General features: G+C 40.1%; 1 protein-coding gene across 3 annotated transcripts in view; it reads left to right on the forward strand.

Moving 5' to 3' along the window:
- PDE4B (phosphodiesterase 4B) overlaps positions 1 to 24,298 on the forward strand; it is a 468,208-nt gene that overhangs the window by 379,631 nt on the left and 64,279 nt on the right. Inside the window, exon 1 of one of the 3 annotated variants that reach the window (XM_061633354.1) lies at positions 11,929 to 11,986. The exons of the other annotated variants lie outside the window; for them this stretch is intronic. Within the exon in view, the coding sequence (XP_061489338.1) occupies positions 11,974 to 11,986 (13 nt within the window). The 5' untranslated portion in view covers positions 11,929 to 11,973. Of the gene's footprint in view, positions 1 to 11,928; positions 11,987 to 24,298 lie in introns of those variants that run through there. 3 annotated transcript variants of the gene reach the window in all.

A 24,298-nucleotide genomic window follows, 5' to 3' on the forward strand; every position in this document is an offset into this window, starting at 1 on the left:
TCACCAAAAACTGAAATACTTATTTGAGCTGTACCTACAATTTGTAAAGAATATAGTGAAATATTTGTTAATGCAATCCCTATGGATGATGGTGTCTAGCCTCCCCCCGCCCCACTGCCCTCCAGTCTGTGTTTTGGTTCTGCACCATGTTCACAGGTAGACACTTCAGGGTCAGATCAATCCCACTCAGCTTATCCACTCAAGTCTCAGTAACACACACTAAATCACCCCCCTCATTCACACCTAAATCATGGATAGTTTCTGTTTTATTGTGCACCAACCTGGTGTTACAACAGACTGGTCAGCAGGTCAATAAAACAATCTAGACCTGGGGTAGCCAACATGGTGCCCTCCAGGTGTTTAGAAATATAGCAGCTACCAGCCTTGACCAGTGACCATGCTGGGTGAGGCTGATGGGAGGTGCAGTCCACAAAATCTGAAGGGTATCACATTGGCTACCCCTAACCCTAGACCTTGTCGGATAAGGGGAAGACTAGAAGAGGGGACACATTTTAACCATAAATACACCTGTACCACAGATGTGCAAGAAATGGCAGCTTCCAGCAACTGCACTTTTTTTAAAAAAAAGTTGAAAGATCAAATCACAGATCTCCTGTGTAATATGTAGTATAACACTTTTATTCTTATTAAATAAATAGAGGATTTGGCTTTCTGTATTTAAAAAGTTGTAGAATTAAATCTGTTTTATTCATTTCAGTTCCTAAAATGTCTCCTAATTCTAAATTAAATTATTTACAAAAATACTGTTTTGTCACCCCAAGAAAATTAGTTGTATTTAATTCTAATTTAGCAAAGCATTGCTAATAGTTAAGTTTGTTTGAGCCTCATTGAAATCAATATTTTTGTTTAAATAGAACCTCTATGTAAAAATATGAGCTGTGGTACTGCCATTCTGATTGCACTGGCCAAGAAGCACACACCAGAGAAAATAATTGGCCCACAGGATACCTGTAGAATTGCCCACATTGTCAAAATGTTGACATTTAGTCATCGGCACAAGAAAAAGTACAAATTATAGCAACCATGTTAAGCCAAGCTGAAACAATATACACCAAGTTATAATTCCCTGAGATGTGAACCCATGTGGTATGTGACTATAACAGCACAGGCTGTGATAATCATGAAAATGTGCTTGGCCTTTTTAGAATATTTTCCCAGTTATAAGGTCTAAGGTTTAATACCAGTAAGTAATTTAAAGAGAAAATATTTATATTTGCATATTTTTTCTGAATGCTCTCCAGTGTATGAATAACAATTCCAGAATTTCACATGTCCTTTACCACTACTTCCATATGTGCATTCACCTATTGTGGGATATCCAACAAAGTCATCCTGCTCACACAAGGACTTCCCACGTGTTTAATGGAACTACCCCTTCATCTCCTCCACTGGCACGCTCTCAAAAACTGTTCTGGGTTTTTACCCCAATGCTCTAGAGCAGATGTGGGGGGCATAGAGAGAAGAGGGAGGGGAAATTCCATTGCACTAGCAGAAGTCCTTTTACAAATGTGAAAACATGGATGAATACAACAGTGTCTCTCTCCACCTGCTCTAATATAGATCTCTTAATGTGGGTTTTTAAGTGCATACCATAAATGTGGGTTGTTGTGTTTTTAAACTTTATGTTTTAGGAATGCTCTGTTTTATCCTTGGCTGCTTGGCATTTGAAAGGGTATGATACAGAGGAGAGGTGGGGAGCTCCCATCAACCCCAGATAACATGACCAATGGTCATGGATTATGGGAATTGTAATCCAACAACACCTAGAGGGCCACAGGTTCTCCACTTCTCTTACAGAGTACCTCAAACTAGGTGTAAATTCTATTTTTATTTTGTGCATATTTCTAAGAAAGAAGAGCTGACATTTAAAATGTGTGTGTGATATTTTCTAGTAGATGAAACAATGTGATTTCCCATCATAAGTTGCTTCTCTTCCTAACAAGACTAGGTACTAGGGCTATGCACAGCCCCCCCCATCCGCTGTGATCTGTAAAACATTAATTAATCATATAGCTGGGAGAGGGGTGGGGGACTGTGGTGTCCTTCCCCCTCCAAGACTCCAAGACGGGTCAAATCTGCAGGATGCTGTGATGCCTGCCCCCTGTCAATGCCTCAGTGGAGGCATTGATTGGGGGGAAGGAGTCGCAGCACCCTGCAGTTTTGACCTCTCTGCTGAACAGCTGTTGAGCCGAGGGGGCGATCCTGCACAGGTGATGTTCAGCAAGCAGCTTTCCTTTAGGAAAGCCATTTGCAGAGCATCACCTGCACCGTGCAGAATATACCCTGCAATTCTGCATGGGTGATGTTCAGCAAGCAACTTTCTTTTAGGAAAGCCACTTGCGGAACATCACCTGCACCCTGTAGAGGGATCAATCCTGGGGTGGGTGGGAGGAGGTGTCAAGCAGGCAGGAAGCTGGGTCTACCTTCTCTCAGAAGACACAGCCAGGCATCCAAGGTAGGTCTCAGACTTGATGCCCGATTATCTCCGAATAGGCCCTTTGTTTGCTTGCTTGCTTGCTTGCTTGCTTGCTTGATGTATATCTCGCCCTTCCTCTCAGTAGGAACCCAGGGCGGCAAGTTATCTTATTATAACTTGAGTCATAAAATCCACAGAATCAACTAACGTCAGTTGAATAAGAGAAAATACTCTCTTTGCTTTAGAAGTGTGACTCGTACCCTGTTATGAGAAGCATAAAACAGTTAAAGCCAGCTGACATAAATCTGAGTAATGTTCCTTGGTGAAGAAAGCAGATCTCATTCAGCATTTGTACTGGAAATTAACGTGACACATTTCTTGGCACTAAATAGAAGTTTCAGAGCTCAGCAAACAAATAGCAATTCTTCACTCATTATGTTTTATTAAAGGGTTATACAAGCAGTTACTTTGTCTGACAGGGCAGCATAATAATATTTAACATGTACATCAACTTCAGTGGATTTTTAATATCGAAAATGCTTCATAGACATTGTGTCAGAAACTCTTATGGCAATCATTTAAGGTTGGTCTGGATTATCATTTTGTCAATGGAGAATTATGACTGAGAAAATATTGACTAGCCTATATCCATTCAGTGAGCTTGTGGCAGAGGCAAGATTTGAACTGGAGATTTCCCAGTTCACACTCTGTTACTACACTACACTATCATAAATAATTACTAAGTTAAGTTTCTTTTAAACAGCTGTCCAGTCCTGTCATGGGGTGTTTTCTTTAGCCTTAAAGCTGCAATGAAGAAGAATAACATGTACTCGGAATACATACTGTACTTTGTCCTAAAAATCAGCCAAAATTTCCCCCTTTTAATTTTATTGTAATTACAGACCACAGGAACACACAGAATTGTTTTCATAAATTAAAAGGCTCTTAAGGGGTCAAAAAGACAAGTATTTGACAAATAAATAAATCTAGTCTGTGAGACCATCTGTTCTGCAACTTTGTGGAAAACTATGATTTCAAGACAACATTAATAGATATCATTATTAAGCTAAGCTGATGTGCCACTACATTCTGCAACCCAAAACAATATGCAAATATGTACCGTTGTAACCATCCAGTTACAGGTTCCTTCCAAGCTTTTAGTGCTTCTGAGAAGTTGCAGTTCTACTCTCAGCTGGAGGATGGATTAAAATTGCTATTCTCCATGGCACTGAATAGAGACTGGGCCCACACTAGGGCATTAATGCATACCATGGATTGTTGTTTCCGTACGTGCATTTGTGTGCCTTCATTGCATGCCTGAGGGCTTTCAGTTTTATGCCTCTGAACTCTATGTCAATGTTGCCCATCCACACTAGTGAGCGGTGTTTGATGGGATGTATTCACGCTGTGTGTTGCTGTCCCCTCTGCCCAACTAGTATTTCCCTGTTCACTCTAAGTTCCAGAAATATGAGCTCCGTTGTGAGCATGCAAGCTGGTATTTGTTAACCCCTGCATGTGTGGTGTATGTATTTGAAATTCAAGAGTTTTTTTATATATACCAGGTTTCACAAAAGAACAAATATATATATATATATTTAAATGTGTGTGTCACTCCAAGCCAGGAAACTGAGGTCCATTATGGACATGCACACACCTTCACACAGCATTATTATTATTGTTGTTGTTGTTATTGTTATTATTATTGTTATTATTGTTATTATTATTATTATATATCATATTTGCACAAAGCAGCAGTCAAAGTATTTTTTGCTCCAAGCCAGGCAAGGATTTGCACGACCCATGAAAAGTGAGTGAACAAAGCCTGGTGACCCCCCCACATTTGCCTAGAGTTCATTCTTATACGTTCATATGCATTTTCTGAAGCATTATTCCAATTTAAAGTGCAGTGGTATTTACACTAGTGGCATTGTCAAAGTTCATCACTATTAGACAGGCAAGCCCCTCTTGCTCATCCCAAACATTAATTGGGCTGTTGGAGGGTTCAAGTGAAACCCTTGAGGTTTCTTAAGTATTTGACATGAACAGTCAAACAAGTCAATTTTTCATCCTTGTCAAGGCTTCCCATTTCTCTTCTGCCCCATCCTCTGGGCTGTTTGTCCTCATGCCCAAGAAAAAATCATTACTTGGGTGGGGAGTAATACTACATGAAGCAGAAGGCTAGAAGAGGCCCTGTGGGACCTATCCTCAGTGGCAGATATGATCCACACATTATTTCCTGCCAGTGATCATGGAGCCTGTAGTCAGTCACCCCATATGATCTGGTGGGAAATGGCATGCATGAGATCCGTCCTGCCTATGCCACTTTCCCAGATTGGGGGGGGGGGCTGGACCTATCTCAAAATGTGCTGACATCCGCCCACTTGGAACATAAAAAGAGATTCTGTGCATATGTAGTAGTCATTGTTCAGGAGACTACACACTCAAACTCTATCTCATTTGTAGGCAAATTTCTTTAATGTTAAATCTCATACTGTCACTGAAACTCTCGTTGCTTGCTGTGAATTACATCACCACACTACTCAACCAGGCAGTCTTCTGTTTACTGTTTTCTCTGAATCAATTCTCTAAGACTCTCATTTTGTGTGTGTATGGGGTGTGTGCTAAAGAGGGACTGAATTTCCACACGGTGTTGCTATGGCTAATGCTAGGAACTACATTTCCCAGGGGGCAATATGATAATGCACACATATGTAGCACTAACTGGATGTGTGTTCCAATGTTATAAGCTGAGAGAAAACTCTCAGAAAAGAGATGAGTTCTTTTTCCAAATGCTCATAATTGCTCAGCTGATGCCAAGGAGAATATGCCAATGACTAATCTTCTCATAAGCAAACATATAAATCATTGGCAAATGTTTAGTACACTTTTCTTGATCCCTTGTATGCTGCAACTGAATGGTTAATCTCCATGGATATCTTTAAATGACAGTTATAAAACCAGCTTCACATCCTGGGAAAGGCTGTAGCTCAGTGGGAGAGCATCTCCTTTGCATGCCAAAGGTTCCAGGTTCGATTTTTGGCCTCTCCAGGTCAGTCTGGGAATGTCCCCTGTCTGAAATCCTGGAGAGTTGCTGCCAGTCAGTGTACACAGTACTGAGCCAGATAGACCAATGGTCTAATAGGTGTTCAGGTTGCCAGAAATGTGCTCAAAGCAGCCAAGCCACTGTTTCAGGTGGTTGCAATGTCTTGTTTTGTTTGTTTTTGGCTCATGAAAGAAAAAAGAAACCCTTGGCCACCTCATAGCAAGATAAGACAACCCCACATGTAAGGTCTTAGAAATGTGTCTTCTCCCTGCCCCTCCCCGTCTCTGAATATATTATCCACACATACATAAACACGCAGAGGATCATGCACTTTCACATGGAATTAGTAGTTCTGTGAAAGGGGAGGGGGTATATTCCACACACCATTAATTATGATAGGCCTAAGTATGGAGTAAGTATTTAAAATGGGGAGCTTAAATGGAACCTGCTCCTATTCACATAGGGTGGTCCAGCCCCATCTGAACTGGCCTGAATTGAAAATGAGGATCACAGCCTGCCACATCTCCTTCACTGCACTTTCTGCCAGTTCCACTGTTCTTAAGAGGGAAAAACCTTACCAAGTGGCAGAGAACAGAAGAAAGGGCAAATAGCATGATCCACCTGACAGTTTCTAATGGATCACAGAGCCTGACTACAAGCCCCTTGATCCCTGGCAGGAAATGATGTGTGGAGCATGTTATTTACTGCTGAGTAGTGCCGTGCTGAACGTTTCTTCTATTTTTTTCAGCCGTTCTCCATCCATTAATGAGAGGAGGAATGCATTAAAATTATTAAAAGGAAAATAAAATGTCAATGAAATTCTCATGGATGAGCTTCCCTTTCTTTTGCTGTGACTAAGAGCTCATTCACATGGGAGCTAAACTCCATTTTAAAGACAAAGCTTTTCTCATTGTGATAGAGTTTAAAGGTTCATACTTCTTACCTTATACGAGCCCTCAATCCACAGTTTTGCATTTACACTGAAGGGAAAGGGTCAATCACGCAGCTTCCTAATGACCAAGTATGCTCAGTTTGTTCCAGAGTTAAGTTTCATTAAAAAAGGGGGGGAAATCCTCAAATGCTATTGTTTGTATTTTCAGAATCCAGCAGAAATACAAATATTTGTTTCAACAATGTTATGCGTTTTGCACAAGTTAGGGGGAAAGGAAAAAAAAGCATAGTTTGCAGCAGGCTTGCAGAACGAGAGCCAACAGGAAATGACATGAACAAAGGGAGGAGGAGGGAGTGGGCTTGGACTCACCAAAGCATCGGAGCTAAGCGTCTGCAAGCCCCTAGAGATACGAAGCACAGACAGTTTTTCCTTTCTTTTTCGGATTAAAATTGGATTGCTGCGGATTAAAGGGTAAAAGCAGCGGCATACATTCACAGGTTCCAGCCTCAATAGCTCCTGGTAAGGCCAAGAAAGACTCCCTATCTCAAATGCTGGAGATATGCTGCCAGTCAGTATAGACAATAGCTAAAGAGATCAATGGTCTGACTTGTTATAAGACAGCGTCCTACATTCTTATATTCTAATTGAACTGTTTATGCATTCAGGGTAAATGCTTGAAAAACCCATCAAGATGTTCCAAATGTTTTCCAAATTCAAACAGCCAAATTAATTTTTCAGGACAAGCAAGGCAGTACTCACCCATACTTGTCCATCTCTAGATTTGCCATGCCAACTGAAATAACCAACCATACAAATGTGTAATATAAATTCTTTGTGTTGTTTTGTTTTCTGATTTTTATACCTGGTTCCCATCCAGTTGGTATTTGTATATGTCTGGATTACTGTAAACTCCTCCAGGCTAGGACTTAGGATCAATTTTTTAAAGGTGTTTGTTTGCCTACAGTGATGTGTAAATATTACAGAAAATAGAATCAACTTTGATCTTTGATACAAACTGACAAGAAATCTCTTAAACCAGCAATGCTGGTATTGAAAGAAAAATAAGAGTGTAAGATAGTTCTAAATAAACAGAAAGGTACATATGTTTTGCTCAGAGCTTGGAAGTAATTCATTACAAGTAACGAATTACTTGTAATTCATTACCTTTTTGAGGAACGAGTGGGTAATTCCTTTACATTTTGATTATAATAGAAATAGGAGTAATTTTATTACTTTTATGGAGTAATTGTAATGTTTCCAGCATTACCTTTGGGCATTACGTGGGGGGTGAAGCAGGGGAAGTCTTCTGCTCCTTTGATTTGTGGATGAAAATCATGTGCCTCAAACTGGGCTTCTGTGCAGTGTCACTTCTCTCTCATGCTCTGTGGGTGGGTAGGAGGCGACAAGGGAGGAGGTGGAGAGTAAGACGGGGTGGAGTGGAGAAAACAATTGTTTAAAAAAATGGATGGTGGTGGTAAAGAATGGAGTGGAGGGAAAAAGGAGACAGAGGGCAAGAACATGGATAAAGGAGAAAAAGGCAGCAGCAGAATGGAGATAAAGAACTGTGGAGGTGAAAGATGACAACATGTGTGTGTGTGTGTGTGTGTGTGTGTGTGTGTGTGTGTGTGTGTGTGTGTGTGAATTCTGTGTTTGCACTTGGCACACGAAGTGGCCACCACCCTCTCTCGCTACTGTGCTGCATTTGCAGTATTTTAACTTTTTTGCATCTCAGAAGAAAATGTTTGCTTGGGTGAGTGTCCTTTAGTTGGTGGCAGGGAAGGGTGCGGGAGGTGGTTAAGTGAGAGAGATTATGCTTGCTGGCTCTGGGGGGTGTTGCACTTGGTTTGACATGCAAAGATCTGAATAGTGGCCTCTGCCTCCCTCCCCATCTCTCTTACCAGCGGAGAGACCACCATTGCTATTTTATGGATAAAAAGAATTATTCTACTACCTCTGTATGTGTGTGTTTATTTTTAATGTTATTTTAGTCTACTTAGATGTGCAGCAGCCAAGGCCAACACCTTGTAGGTGTTTTTTTAAAAAAGTAACTGAAATGTAATTGTAGTGATTAGTACTTGAGAAAAAGTAAAGTAATCAGTTACTTTCAGAGCAATGGCAATTTTAACGGTAATTACTACTTTTGGGGCCATGTAATTGTAACTGTAATTTATTACTTTTTAAAAGTAATCTTCCAAGCTCTGGTTTTACTTGAGTGAAAAACTTGAATTGTCTTCAGGGGCATCCTGTGATGGATGATTTTACAGATTAAATCTGCAATCTCCAATATGCTTATCTGCCAGTGAGACTCAATGAATTCAATGGAACTGACTTCTGAGTAGACACGTATAAGATTGCACTGCCAAGATATTACTTGAGTCTAATTGGGACCCAGCATAATTTTTAAAAAATGTGTTGTTGCAGAAAAGAACAGGGGTGGGAAGAAGAGAAGAGAAAAACCCTCAACTGTTTTCAAAAGAAGACAAATGCACCATTGATAATGAATGACATGTTCAACAATACAGTATCTGACTGTTATGCTTTGCAACATTAGGCTGTGGATATCTGCAACAAATTGCATACAGTTTCCCAAGGCTCATAGGATTAAAGGACAGTAAAAACTCCATTGTGATGAGTAATTATGAAACTATGTTTTTCCCTTCATGCTGCTTCAAGTGGACTTTTCTGTAAACCACATTTGCTTAAACTCCTTACATACCTTTACATAAAGAATTAAATGTGTTCAATATACACATGTACTTTTTCTGTTGGTGTGTATTTGTGCATGAATGATCAAAGAAAAATAAGTGATTAGGTTGTCAGTTAACTAAGGTAGTTACTATTAGTAAGGTTATTACTATTTCGAGAGCCTCATTATTTCAATCTGTATAGATTCTGGATGTGCTTGTAGTAAATGAATCATGCGAATCTGCTGTCATAGCCTCAAATCTCATAACAATCTTTGAGGATTTTCTTACCCAACTAAGGGTATGCCTAGTGATACTTTGGCATGTAGCAGCTAATTCACACACCCATTCAGTTATGTAGGGTAAAATACTATAGCTACTTATAGTACATAACTTGCAGAGTATTTTATAGTTTTGATTGTGGTTTTTCTGCACAATAACCTCACATTGTTGTTATATGCCTTCAAGTCGATTACGACTTATGGCAACCCTATGAATCTTTTTGGATATATTCATAGGGTTTTCATGGTGGTATTCAGAGGTGGTTTTACTGTTGCCTTCCTCTAAGCCTATGGTCTAAGCCAGTCTCCCATCCAAGTACTAACCAGGCCTGACCCTGCTTAGCTTCCAAGATCAGACGAGATTGGGCATGTTTAGAGTAGCATGGCCATAGGCCAATAACCTTATAAGGTGGCACAAAAGAAGTGGATTTGAGGCATAGCAGTGATTTCCTTAAGGCCATAGAATGAATATGTGTGGGACTTGAACCAAAGTCTCTCAGACCCATATACTGCTCACCATCCACTAGATCTGAAGTAATCTGAGTTGACCTTTAAATATAGGTCAGCTCTATACTAGAAATACAGGGGTATAAAATTAATGATTTTGTGATGGCAAAAGCACCTTAAAGAACAGAAATAATTATACTACTATGTAAATCAAAATAAGTCCAGTACAAGATGCCAAAAATGTTAATATAGAATTTATAGTGGGATGGTGGCTGGCTTCATGCTAAATATTTAAATTTAACAAATATTTGATAATTGTTAGCATCTCCATCACATAAGTAAATACGGATAGAATCGAGTCAAGATCAAGCACTTAAGTATCACTGATTTCAACAGGAGAGTTAAGCATCCACCACTCTAATCAGTGGTCTTGCAGAACAATCCAGTATATGACTACTCAGAAGTAAGTTCCATTAAGTTCAGTGGCACTCACCAATAAGTGGGAGGGAACATAGAAAGCTGCCTTATACCAACTTAAGACCATTAGCCCATCTAACTCAGTACTGTATATATATTACCGGCGACAGCTCTCTAGGGTTTTGGACAGGTTTCTCCTATCTCCTCTGGAAATGCCAGTGACTGTCACTGAACAGAGGACTTTTTCCATGCAAAGTGTGTGCTGTATCATTGAGCTGTGGTTCTTTCCCTGTGGGTTACAGCTTTAAAAGAATTTAGATTGGCTAGATTACACCATGTTCTTAAAATATAACACAGTGGATCCGTACTGCTAGAAATTTAGATTATGAAACCCAAAAGTGCCCCTAAATTGTTACTTTTAATGTAACACTTTTAAAAAACAAATGAGACATTTATAACAAAACTTGATGTTGCTGCAGATAGCTGGAAACAGCCAATAGCATAAACTCTCACTTTGTATTAGGAAAAAAATAGATATTTAAAACATGCATTAATTCTGTTGAAAAATGAATAGTTCTGAAATTGCCAGAAATAAAACGTATGTATATCTTTTGTCAGGTAATCCTTAAACTTTTTTCCTCTCAGACAATAATTATCTGGCCAGTATTCAAACAATACTGGTTGCAATACTGCCTTCATTTCCTGCATTTCAAGTGTAGTTCCTTCCCATAGAGAATCCACCTCTCATTTTCCCACTGCTTAGAAATACACACCCCCCTGAAAGTTGGAATCATGCATCTTACTAAGTATTTCAGTTATGCTATTGACGTCAATGCAGTCATTAAATAGATTGCTGGCCCTCCCAACCCTAAGCTTGTGCCAAAGACCTAGAGGCAGACACGTTTTTAAAAGAAGAACATCAGGTTTTCTTTTGCAGTTGGAGAACATAACGTGGAAAGCTTCTTTCTTAATGTCTCTGTGCTGCAGAAGACTCCTCTGTCTTAAACTTCAGTTACTTTTCATTGTTGAGAAAGTTTGGGGGATCAGTGGAGATGTTGTCATTCTGTTACTAGGTAAATAAACAACCCTAAATGAGTGACTAAAGAGTGGTTTCTTGTGATCAGCTTTGACTGAAAAGTGACACTAATTTTACGTCTTGTAGCTAGACTTACTTACATATATCATGTAACATTAAGTCAGCCAAACCTTTTTAGACTTTGACTCCAGACGTTCTTCAGGGATTGATTTCATAGAGTCTATTAAAAAATAGCTGCTGTTTCTCCTCAGCAAGCCTCCTGTGGGCTCTGAAGATGTGTAAGCCAGTCGTGGTTCCATAGCAACTGATATAAACTGTTCCTGTCACCCACACCTGTGGACTCTCATGTTAGGCATTCCACACGTGCTATACCCATCATGCACCCTGCCATTCCATCCAGTCCAACTGCCATCTATGGCAGCTGAGCAAGCAACAGTGATGTCAGTGGGACTCCCTGAGCATAGTCAAGGAACCCTTCTGAAGTTCCAGTGGGGAGGAGGGGAGGCAAGTACTCTTCCAAGACAGAGTGACTGACAGATTCATTCATTATGTTAACCAGGATAATGCATACATCCTAGAGCTGCCCCATCCTCTTTAGATACACAGTGCAGGATATGCAGCTGTTCCAGACAGAATGGATCTGACAGGCAAGAGTTTTCTTTAAAAAGCCTTTTAAAGCTCCACAATTGAGGATATATGGCACCCTTAAATATGTGGTGGACGACTTTATCTTTTGATGGAACAATCAGGTATGTTTAAGACAAAAGCACAGTGTTTTCTGGTGATTTATAGATGTTGAGCCTCTGTTTTCTTGTCATTTCCCCTTCCAGATTGCTCCTTGCTTTTTCTCTGTTGGGAAGAGTTTCTTCCTCCAGCTAGGGAAATATAATTCCTTTTATAATCTTCTCCAATGTAAACAGGAGGGCTCCAGCATCAGTTCATATGCAATTTTTTTTTAAACCTACCAAACTGAATTCTGTGTTTTATACACCTTTTTTAGTAGTCCATATGCAGACAAACTCAGCCTTGAAGAAAACTTAGGAGTCTGACTAAAAGTGAAAGCCCGAGTTAATGAAATGTGCTTTATTAAGGGTGGCACTAGCTTTACAATAGTGACATTTTTCCCCTAAGTTACTTCAGAGGTGATTTCAGGCCTTCAACTTTTCTTTACGTTTTCATGTTCAAATGAGAATGTCATTTGACTCTGTGACATGGCATTACTTTAGAGCAGCATGGTTCTTTGAACCATCCCAGCAATTTATCATCTTGGTCTCACAGATTGCCAGCTAGGAATGGGAAGGATAAAATCTATGAGCACCAACAAGGAAGGGGTGCATATGAAACTTGCAGAGTGAAAACAAATTCAAAATACTATGTTTATATCATCTTTGGAGTTGAGTTTCAGAGGATGACAACTACTGCTGAGAGATTCAGGCACTAAGAAAGAAGGTGGCAACAGCTAGTATTTAATTCTTGCTGTTGTGGGCCACGTTCCATGCCTTTAGCTTTTCTAGCTCCTGCTGATGTCAGTGTTGGTCAGGAAAATCTGTGAGAGGGCTAGAATCTGTTGCATGCATGATACGATTATGGAGGCATGAAAAGTTTGCTTCTGGTGATACCAGACACTACAGAAGAGGACTAAAACTGGGTCTGCTTTTACTATTTGAGATGAAATTTTATTTTTATTTTATTTATTTTCAAGTTTAAATTTAAATGTAAATTCCATAGGAACTCCTGAGTTGCTTTACGCTATAACTACAGGGCAGTTGTATGAACAACACATCCAACAATAAAAAAGCAACAATAAAGACATCAAAAGCAAAATCAACATAATGGTTATAGCATTAAGAACAGTGTGATAAATCCACCAGATAACTTACTAGCACTCAGAAACTTTGGATAAGAATTTTAATAGGACCAGTGTTCCTTGGAAGACGATTCACACTTTATTTTGAAAAACAGACCTGCTGTTTTTGTTTTATCCAATGGAAAATACTTTCATGCCATTCCTTATAGGGTACATTTTTTTCTATATGATTGTTAGTCTCTGTGAACAAAAAAAAAATAGTGGTGGAGCTAGGTAATTTTAAGGGGGGGCCCTTTGGATAGGCATATGTATTCATTCAGTTGTGAAGCACACAATTAACATTTCACTTCTCTCTCACACTGCCATTCTATGCTTTACAAACGATTACATTCCTGATTATATGTGTGACAGAGAAAGAAAAAAGTTTTCCAATCCTGATTTTTAAAAGAGAAATACTCTGATAATGTGCAGCTTTTTATTTTACACTCACTTAAATTATTGTACAATCAAGAGTACATGAATAAAATGGCTTCTGTTAACTTAATGCTAAACACATTAACTCAGGAATAGGAATCATTTTGTTGTAGAAATAGATAATATATTTCTAAACTAAAAATAATAAAATGTGTATCTGTAACTATGTACATGCCCAGGTGACTACCCCTATATTCTTTTTTTTTTAAAGAAGGGGTGTATTCTGTAACATGTTCTTGACACAATAATAGTACATTAGTGGATTTATTCTGCTTTATTAGTTATTTTGCAATGCTTCCCCAATGCTACCACATGATTGTTGTCTGGAGGGCCTATAGCATAACAAAAGCAGAACAAAAATAAACCAAACTAATTGTGTTATAAAAAGTTACAGGTTATGCACTCATTTGAAATGAAGCCGTGTGACCACCCCAAAATATTCCTAAGTGCAAACAATATTGAAAGTGGGATAGTGTATGAACTCCCATCCTGGCCTGGGTGCTGATATGGGGCACTTTGCCACTGCTCTTATCATCTACTACTCTCTGAATTGTCATTTGGATGCCTCCTAAGACTGTGAGGCCCTGGACGTCAGCCCCAAGGTCCATATCTTTATGTACCTTTGAAGTAATATATGAAGTACCACACAGTCTTCTTTCCTCACTACTTAGTGAATCTTAGAAGGAGAAGCCTGTGTTTAAACAGTTGCAACGCTGATAGTACTATCATTGTCCAAATTATTTCAAATATTTATCTTTCCCTAATCTGTGCTGGTGAACTTACAAGATCTGAACAGGGTGGTTCTCGACAGATGCTCTTGGAGGTCACTGATTCATAGGGTTGCCATAAGTCATAATCAACTTGAAGGCACAACAACAAAATCTGTGCTGGAAGCAATTCTGAAATTGGTATCAGCAGAGTTCAGTCACACAAGAATGAGTTAGGACTCAAACTCCCATTCTAACTGTCCAGCACAATCTTGGGCAAGTTTACTCAGAAGCAACTTCCACTGTATCCAGTGCAGTTTACTCTCAAGCATGTTTAGAATTGCAGCCTTACAATTCTAAAAATAATAATAATAATTACATTATATGGCTGTCATATTGTGACTCCTTAGTTGCAAATTGCCACCAATGATCAAGATTCCAGGACATACATAAAGTTCTCTACAACACTGTATTACAGCATGTTACTTAACATCTGTATGAAATTACTGGATGAAGTTGCCTGGGGACTTGGAGCAAGGTGCCATCAATATGCTGATGGCACCACCTCTATTTCTCCTTCTCATCTAATTTAGGTAGGGTAGTGGTGAATACGTTTAATAGTTGCCTAGAGTTAGTAATGGGCTGGATAAGGGCTAATAAACTAAGCTCAATCCAGATAAAACAGAAGTGCTGATGATGGATGATGCAGTTGGCTGTTGAGATGGCATTCACTCTCTTTTGGATGTGGTTGCACGTTCCCTTATACTGATCCAGCTTTGGGGCTCTTTAGATCCAGTCTTGCTTATGAAATGCCCAAGCACTCTCAGTGGTGTGGAGCACCTTTGGTTGGCATTCCACATGTGGCACTTCCTGGCCATAATTATCTTTGTGCTAATACCTGGGATAGATTACTGAAGAGACATATTGTTGGGCCTACCTATGAGCAGCATTCAGAAACTTCATCTGACTCAAACCACAGCATCCAGATAATTTACTGGGGCCCACCTTTTAATCATAGTTTGCTGGTGTTGAAAAATTGTCCACTGGCTTCCCATTCTTTTTGGGTGCAAATCAAAGCGCTGGTTTTTATTTGTAAAGCCCTAAATGACCTGGGATTAAAATATCTGAAAGAATGCCTCCTGCCTTACAAATCTGCATGTGTATTGAGAGTGTTAGCTCAGGCATTGTTCTGGCTGCCCCTACTTTTGGACACTAGGTAAGTTTCTGACGGACAGGACCTTCTCTGTCATGGCACCTCATTGACTGAACACTTTCTCCAAGCATATTTGCCTGGCAGTTACCTTGCTGTCCTTTAGGCACTGGCTGAAAGATGCCCCGTCCTCTCAGGCTTTTGGTTGGATATAATTATGGCTTTTATTCATTATTCATGTTGGCACTGTTTTTATTGTTTTCAGTCTATTTTATTTTGTATTTTATTTTTTCTATTTCTAAATCTTGAAAACTTGTGGAAAGGCAAGATATAAATGTGTGAGATAAATAAATACACTGATTCAAAAGCAGTAAAGGTTGTGCTTAAAACATGTTGGGGTATATCAGGCGATCATGCCAACTAATATGCCTACATGTACATAAAAATAGAATTGCAAGTAGACCCAACTTTTAAGTCTACATAATCTTCTACTTCAGGTTCCATGGCGTTTACAGAAATCTTTCCACTGACACAGATGTAAATAGTCAGAGATCACACCAAAGCTGGATGGAAAAATAAACCATAACTCATATTTTAACACAAGGCAATGGCCTCCTAATCTCTTGTCTACATCCTATGCTATCGCCCACTGTGTCCTACAGTATGTTTGAAAATAAGGCTCAACAAAATAGACTGTAAGGGCCATAATTCAGAAATTTCACTTAGGCATGTTTAATAGCTGAATAATTCCCCCCCCCCATGAATAACAATGTGTCACAAACTTGGTGGTGGAGGAACAGGCACACATATCCTTTCCCACTATACAATACAGTATTACCATTGCTGGTCCTGAAAGTGCTGCACTGACTGCCAGTGAGGTACCAGACCATTTAGGACTCTAGATGCTAGTACTAGCTAAAAGAGCACCTTCCCCAGTATCAACCATCTCATCCCCTATGATAGGCAGGTGAAGTCTGGTTGATGGTGCCACTACTGGGGGCTGCCTGGTAGATGTTGACCCATGACAGGATCAACCAGAATCACCTTCTCAGTGGTGATTCTTCGTTTCTTGAATGCCCTCCCTAGTGAGGTATGGTGTTGCCTTCATTACTGACTTTCAGGAGGAATTTAAAAACATTCAATTTGCCCAGGCATTTGATGGCTGAAATGTTGTGCAGCGATGAAATGCTGAAGCGATATGCCCAAAGAATAATGCGCCAAACAATCCAGAATGCCCTCGAACGTAGAATAATGACGGACAACAGCAAGTTATGTATAGATGGATCTTTACTGATCCCTAAGACAAAGGTTACTCGATAATACAATTCTCTTACTCCGACTAACATCCCCCCACACCTTGAGATTTTTTTCTCCCAAGGCTTTATACACTTTTGGTTCAGTGCCAGCTGCAGTTTGTCCTTGGACAGCTGCACAGTTTTAACCCATTACTTGTCTTACTGGAAACACTTCACTGTCCAGAAGCCTACAGCTCCCACCTTTCCATAAAGACAAGATGCAGTTTAATACGCAGTTTTCAAACATAATTTTCATTTGTTACATTCATGTTACATTTGTTCATTTTGGTTAGGTTTATTACAAGTGAAATATGCAGTTCCTTCTTTCATTCTTAATTCAAGTTAAACACGCCAAGCATAGTAACCATTTTGCTGTACTTCTCTTCACATATGGGTTTGGTCATGATATCCGCTAACATGTCAGCAGTGTTGCAATATATCAACATGATGAACCCCTGCTGTATGCTTTCTCTGACATGGTGATATCTGACACTTATGTGTTTTGTGCGCTTGGTGTTCGCTTCTGATGTCGCTAGCCTTATACATGTTTGATTATCCTCATATACCTTTATAGGCTTCTTAACCTCTATTCCCACTTCATGTGTCAGATGCTCGAACCATTGCAATTCGTTGCACACGCTTGACAAGCCAATGTACTCAGCTTCTGAGCTGGATGTTGCCACAACCGCTTGCCTTCTGCTACACCAATCGATCACTGCCCTGTGCAGCCGCATAACTATGCCAGTGGTTGACTTACGGCTTGTGAGTTCACCCACATGGTCTGCATCCACAAAACAGTCCATGCCACCCTGTTCCTGCATGGAAAGAACCAGCCCCTTTTTACTTGAGCCCTGGAGGTATCTAAGCACTCTCTTGACACCTTGCCAGTCGGTTTCTGAGGGTTTCTCCACCTTCCTGCTTAAGATGCCGACTGCATTACAAATGTCTGGGCGAGTCACCTTCACAAGGTATTGTAGCTTGCCCAGGATATGTCTATATAGGGTTGGGTCTGCGCATTGTGTCTCCTGTGTTTCCTGTTGAAATGAGACAGTCATGGGTGTCTTTACTGGTTTACAGTCTGACATCCCACATTCTGTTAGAAGCTGCTTTATTTTTCCTTCCTGTCTCAGATAAAGCTACCATCATCACCACGCATGATGTCAGTTCCTAAATAGTGCTTCACTGGCCCCAAGCACTTCGTATCTACATGCTGTCGTAGGCTATTATGGAAGTATATCTCATCTTTCTCATCGTGGAATATATACAGAATATCATCCACATACACGGAACAATACGTGGTGCTTGTTCCATTTGTCTTGACATACACACAAGTGTCTGCTCTACATCGTCTAAAACCCATAGACCTCAATACTTCGTCCAACTTTGCATTCCAACATCTTGCACTCTGGCGAAGACCGTATAATGATTTGTGCAGCCTACACACTAGCCCTGGTTTCATTACAAACCCTGGGGGTTGCTCCATGTATATCTCCTCCTGCAGGTCTCCATGCAAGAAAGCCGTGCCTATATCATAATGGTAGACCTTCATGTGTTTCATTGCAGCAATCTTCAAGAGTATTCTAATGGATTCATGCTTCACAACAGGGGCAAAGACGGCATCATAGTCATTACCATACTGTTGTGTAAACCCCTTTGCTACTAGTCGTGCTCTGTATCTTTGCACCTCTCCTGAGCTAGTCCTTTTTCTCTTAAACACCCACTTACAGCCAATGGCTTTCTTTCCTGTGGGAAGACTGCTCAGAGTCCATGTGCCATTGTTGTCTATGGCTTTTAGCTCCTCTTTCATGGCTGCCTGCCATTTGGCCTGCTCGGTCATGGACAACTGCCTGATATCATCAATGCAGGAGGGTTCCTCCTGTAACTCATCATGTGCGACTATGGCGGCGGTGAACACCAGGGACGACTCTATCACCGGGCTCGTTTCTGTTGCACCGTCTGGGCCTTTGCTGTTACTCCCTTTTGGTATTATTAGGCTTTCCACCCTCTGACTACACCTGATGAGACTTATTTTTATATAAAACAGTGAATTCTTTAGCTTTCCTTGTGCACATATCCTATGTCCTTTGCTTATTGTACACATTCCGTGACTAAACAGTACCTCATAACCCATGCAATTCAATTTTGTGACAGATAAGATGTTGTTTTCTAATCCTGGTACATATAATACATCAGTCATGACAGTGTTAAGTATACATAACTTTACAGTTCACCTCCCCAGTACCTTTCTGTGCGTACCATCAGCAAGTACCACATCCTCAGTCATGGGAACCATAGTTTTAAACAATGTTCTGTCTGTGATCATACAGAGTAGCTCCAGAGTCTACTATCCACGCAATATTGTCTTTGTTTCTGCAGCTTTCCGTTTTGCACTTGTCAGCACTCACCAGCTGCACGTACGATGGCTTTCTCCCTCGTCCTTTTCTTTTCAACTCACAGTCCTTTTGTAGATGCGTATGTGAACCACATATATAACAGGCTTTCATTCCAAAAGTTCTCGTACTTATGTCAGTTCTTTCAGTTCTTCTTTCTTTTGTTTCCGATCCTCCCTCTCTTTCCTCTGCTTCCTTTTGCCTTTCCCATTCCTGGATCAGCTTTCCCGAAACATACTGGACAGTCAGCCCTTTGTCTGGCATTGCTTCCAATGAACATACTACAGAGTCCCATGAACTATTCAATGAAGAGAGAATGATATATACCTGTTGCAATTGCGTATGAACTACATTCCTTTCTTGCAATTCAGCAAACAGCTTCTTAATCTCCAGAAGATGTGTAGACATTTTCACATCTTCGGTCAGCCTCATCTGGTAGAGCTTTCTTGCCAAATGTATTTTGCTGCTGGCTGTTTTTCTTACGTGCACCTCGTTAAGAGCAGTCCATATAAGCCTGCCTGTTGGCTTATCTTGAATATGCAGCAACTGTGAATCATCAACTGCCAATATGAGAAATGACCTTTCCTTTTCATCCATTCGAATCCACTGCTCTGGTGTCGGCACGGTTGGGGGTTCATGTATAACTACTTGCCATAGATCCTCCTTTGTCAGAAATGCTTGCATCCTCAAACGCCAACTTAAGTAATTTGTTTCTGTCAGCCATTCCAGAGGCATGCTAGCCGAAAGCGAAACTGCCATCCTGTCTGCAGCAGCTCTCCACGACTCCGCACACACTGTACTTTGTTTGCTGTTCTCTCTGAGCTCTCTGGGTTATTTCCTCGGATAGTCTGGGCTATATCCTTGGGCAGTCTGGGCCCATAACCTTTGTTGTGCAGCGATGAAATGCTGAAGCGATATGCCCAAAGAATAATGCGCCAAACAATCCAGAATGCACTCGAACGTAGAATAATGATGGACAACAGCAAGTTATGTATAGATGGATCTTTACTGATCCCTAAGACAAAGATTACTCGATAATACAATTCTCTTACTCCGACTAACATCCCCCCACACCTTGAGATTTTTTTCTCCCAAGGCTTTATACACCTTTGGTTCAGTGCCTGCTGCAGTTTGTCCTTGGACAGCTGCACAGTTTTAACCCATTACATGTCTTTCTGGAAACACTTCACTGTCCAGAAGCCTACATGAAACACCCTATTCCTGGAAACCCTGAGATCCCCGAGTAACTGCTTGTAACTGTTTTTAGATTTTTTAAACTAGTTTTAGGATGCTTTTTAAGAGTTGTTTTATTGTTGATGTGTTTGCTACCCTGGGCTTGTTTGGGAGGAAGGACAGGATATACATTGAATAAACAATAAAATAATAATACTGGCCCTGGTAGGATGCAACATTCTGGTTTATGAAACCAAAATAAGCATGCCCCGCCTCTTCTTTTAAGATATTAAGTCTTAATAACATTTTTATTAACAACTTGGATGAGGAGGTACAAATTTGCTTATCAAATTTGCAGATGATACAAAGTTGGGGGGCATAGCTAACACCGTGGAAGACAGAAAAAGGAAAAAAGAAACCAAATGCACAGTTATAAGATGGGGGATACTTGGCTCAGCAATACGACATGTGAGAAGGATCTTGGAATTGTCGTTGATCACAAGCTGAATATGAGCCAACGGTGTGATGTGGCTGCAAAAAAGGCACATGCTGTATTAGGCTGCATTAACAGAAGTATAGTTTCCAAATCGTGTGAAGTACTAGTTCCCCTCTATTCAGCACTGGTTAGGCCTCATCTTGAATACTGCATCCAGTTCTGGTCTCCGGACTTCAAGAAGGAGGAAGACAAACTGGAACGGATTCAGAGGAGGGCAACAAAGATGATCAGGGGACTGGAAACAAAGCCCTATGAGGAGAGACTGAAAGAACTGGGCATGTTTAGCCTGGAGAAGAAAAGACTGAGGGGAGATATGATAGCACTCTTCAAGTACATGAAAGGTTGTCACATAGAGGAGGGCCGGGCTCTCTTCTTGATCGTCCCAGAGTGCAGGACACGGAATAATGGGCTCAAGCTGCAAGAAGCCAGATTTTGACTGGACATCAGGAAAAACTTCCTAACTGTTAGAGCCATACGACAATGGAACCAATTACCTAGAGAGGTAGTGGGCTCTCCGACACTGGAGGCATTCAAGAGGCAGCTGGAGAGCCATCTGTCAGGAATGCTTTGATTTGGATTCCTGCATTGAGCAGGGGGTTGGACTTGATGGCCTTATAGGCCCCTTCCAACTCTACTATTCTATGATTCTAAGTCCTGCTTAATCACCTGGTTAGTTAAACAACATTAAACCGGATTTCCCTGTTTTGGACATAATTGGGAGTTCTGGTTTAAAACAAGCCTGAATAGCTGCACTGAAGCTAGCACACATGAGGAAAGGAAAGGGAGCATGCAAACCCAACACTCGTTCCTGGCTTCATAAACTACAGTTTACGTTACAGGCAACATTACATCAGTAGTGGGCCTACATGTCATCTGGGGCCTTTTATCCATATAATATCTTGTGTGAGTTGTCCTCCTCGCATTCTGAGGGAGGGGAAGATTATGGAAATCAGGCGTGCACCCAGACAGGCCTATGTGTGGAGTGTTTGTATATACATGACCCTATATCCATGGTGACTTGAGGCACGTACATACATTTGTCTACTATTGTTGACTGGGTTGATTGTATAGGTTGATTGTGAAGTTTTCTGGATTGCAACTAAGTCCAATAAGAAAGAAAGTTAAATAATTAAACCAATTAAAAATTAAATTAACTAAACTGGGGGGGGGGTTCTAGTCCCTTTTCATCCCACTTTCTGTGATTTACTTAGTGATATAGTATCTTTAAAACTCAATTTGACCACAAGAGAAAATGCATTTCATTAAAAATGCATCAAAAACACAGTCATTAAACCGCAGCCTTGATAGTCAAGGATGGTTAAACTATTAAATGTGATTTAAAAAACACTCTTAGGTCTATTAATAGAGTCTTGTTTTTAAAGATTTTTTGAGCTGCTGATTATCAATTATTCCACTGTGTATAGAATTAGTTTTATACCAAGTTATCATGTAACAAATAAGAATAATGAGGGAAACCTTTGAGAATATCACCATAATTTGGTTATGGGCCTTTCCACTCTTACCATTTATAGTGGTATAGCTGCTGGTGCCATCAGGAGTCTAGACCAAGAGGCTAGACTCCTAGCAGGGGCACCCATGGTGGAATGGTCAAAGCTGAGACACCAGACTAAGATGCATCCAAACTCAGAGGAAGGCAATGGTAAACCACCTCTGAATACTTCTTACCATGAAAACCCTATAAACATAGTATCCAAAATGCAACACGAGATAGTGCTGGAAGATGAGACCCCCAGGTCAGAAGGCACTCACCGAGCTACTGGGGAAGAACAAAGGACAAGTATGAGTATTGCTATGACTAATGACACAGCTGGGTCAAAGCCGAAAGGAAGCCCAGAGGCTGATGCGCACAGATGCAAAAGGAGAGTCTGGAGTTGTACGACGCACACAATAGGAACATGGAATGTGAGAAGCATGAACCAGGGAAAGTTAGAATTGACAAGCAAAAAATGGAGCGTATCAACATTACAATACTTGGCGCGAGTGAATTAAAATGGACTGGAATGGGACATTTTCAGTCAGGCAACTACAAAATATTTTATACAGGAAATGATAAATCAAGAAGAAACGAGGTTGCTTTAATAGTGAGAAGTGATGTAGCAAAAGCAATTAGGAGCTACAACGCAAGGTCTGAGCGAGTGATATCAGTTAGATGAAACAGGAAACCTATTAACATAACCATCATCCAAGTCTACACTCCAACATCAAATGCAGAAGACGAAGAATTGGAGAGATTTTACACAGAAGTATAGGATGAAATTGATCACACACCAAAACAAGATATGATGATAATCATGGGGGACTGGAATGCAAAAGTAGGGAACAGAGAAGAACTAGGAATTGTGGGGAAATGGGGTTAGGAGACATAAATGAAGCAGGAGAAATATTTATTGAATTCTGTGAAGCCAATGATTTGTTTCTTGTCAACCCATTTTTGAGCAACTAAAAACACGACTGTACACGTGGACATCACCAGATTGTCAATATAGGAATCAAATTGATTATATAATTGGAAACAGAAGATGGAGAAGTTCCATACTTTCTGCAAAAACAAGACCAGGAGCAGACTGCGGTACAGATCATGAACTGATCATATCGAAAATCAGAGTAAAGCTAAAGAAGAACAACAAAGCACTCATAATGCCAAAATATAATTAAAATAACATCCCAGAAGAATATAAAGATCAAAAAACAGGTTTGAGGCTTTAAACTTAGTTGACAGAGAACCAGAAGAACTATGGAGTGAAATCAGGGACATTATCAGGGGAGAATGCTTGTTAAAAAGAGAGAAAGACCTCAGTGGATGACTGAAGAAATTCTTAAAATGGTTAAAGAGAGAAGGAAAGCAAAAGCAAAAGGAGATAGAAACATGGTCAGAACTCTAAATGCAACTATACAATGACTAATACATAGGGACAAAGAAAACTATTACAATACTTATGGTATAAAAATAGAAAAGGACAACAAAATGGGAAGAACAGGAGCCCTATTCCAAAAGAAAAGAGAAATGAAAGGGAAATTTAAACCATGAGAAGGGATATTGAATAATCAACAGGGGAACACACTGACTGAGTGAGATGAAATAAAAGGAAGATGGAAGCAATACACTGAAGAACTCTATAAAAGAGATGCAAGAATGACAGATTCATTCACGGAGGAACCATATGTTGAAGAACCAGAAATTTTAGAATGTGAGGTGAAAGCTGCTGTTAAAATTCTTGGAAGAAACAAATCACCAGGAATAGATGGCATACCAATAGAGTTGCTACAAGCTACTGAGACTGAATCTGTCCATATTTTGACAAAAAATTTGTCAAGAAAAATGGAAAACTAAACAATGCCCCACAGACTGGAAACGTTCAATATATATCCCACTTCCAAAGAAAGGGGATCCCAGAGAATGCAGTAATTATCGAACTATTGCCTTAATATCCCATGCAAGTAAAGTAATGCTCAAGATTCTACAACAAAGGCTCTTATCATATATGGAGCGAGAAATGCCAGACGTCCAAGCTGGATTTAGAAAGGGAAGAGACACCAGAGATCATATC

The sequence above is a fragment of the Rhineura floridana genome, chromosome 6, assembly GCF_030035675.1.
Source record: "Rhineura floridana isolate rRhiFlo1 chromosome 6, rRhiFlo1.hap2, whole genome shotgun sequence".
In the NCBI taxonomy this organism is placed as follows: Eukaryota; Metazoa; Chordata; class Lepidosauria; order Squamata; family Rhineuridae; genus Rhineura; species Rhineura floridana.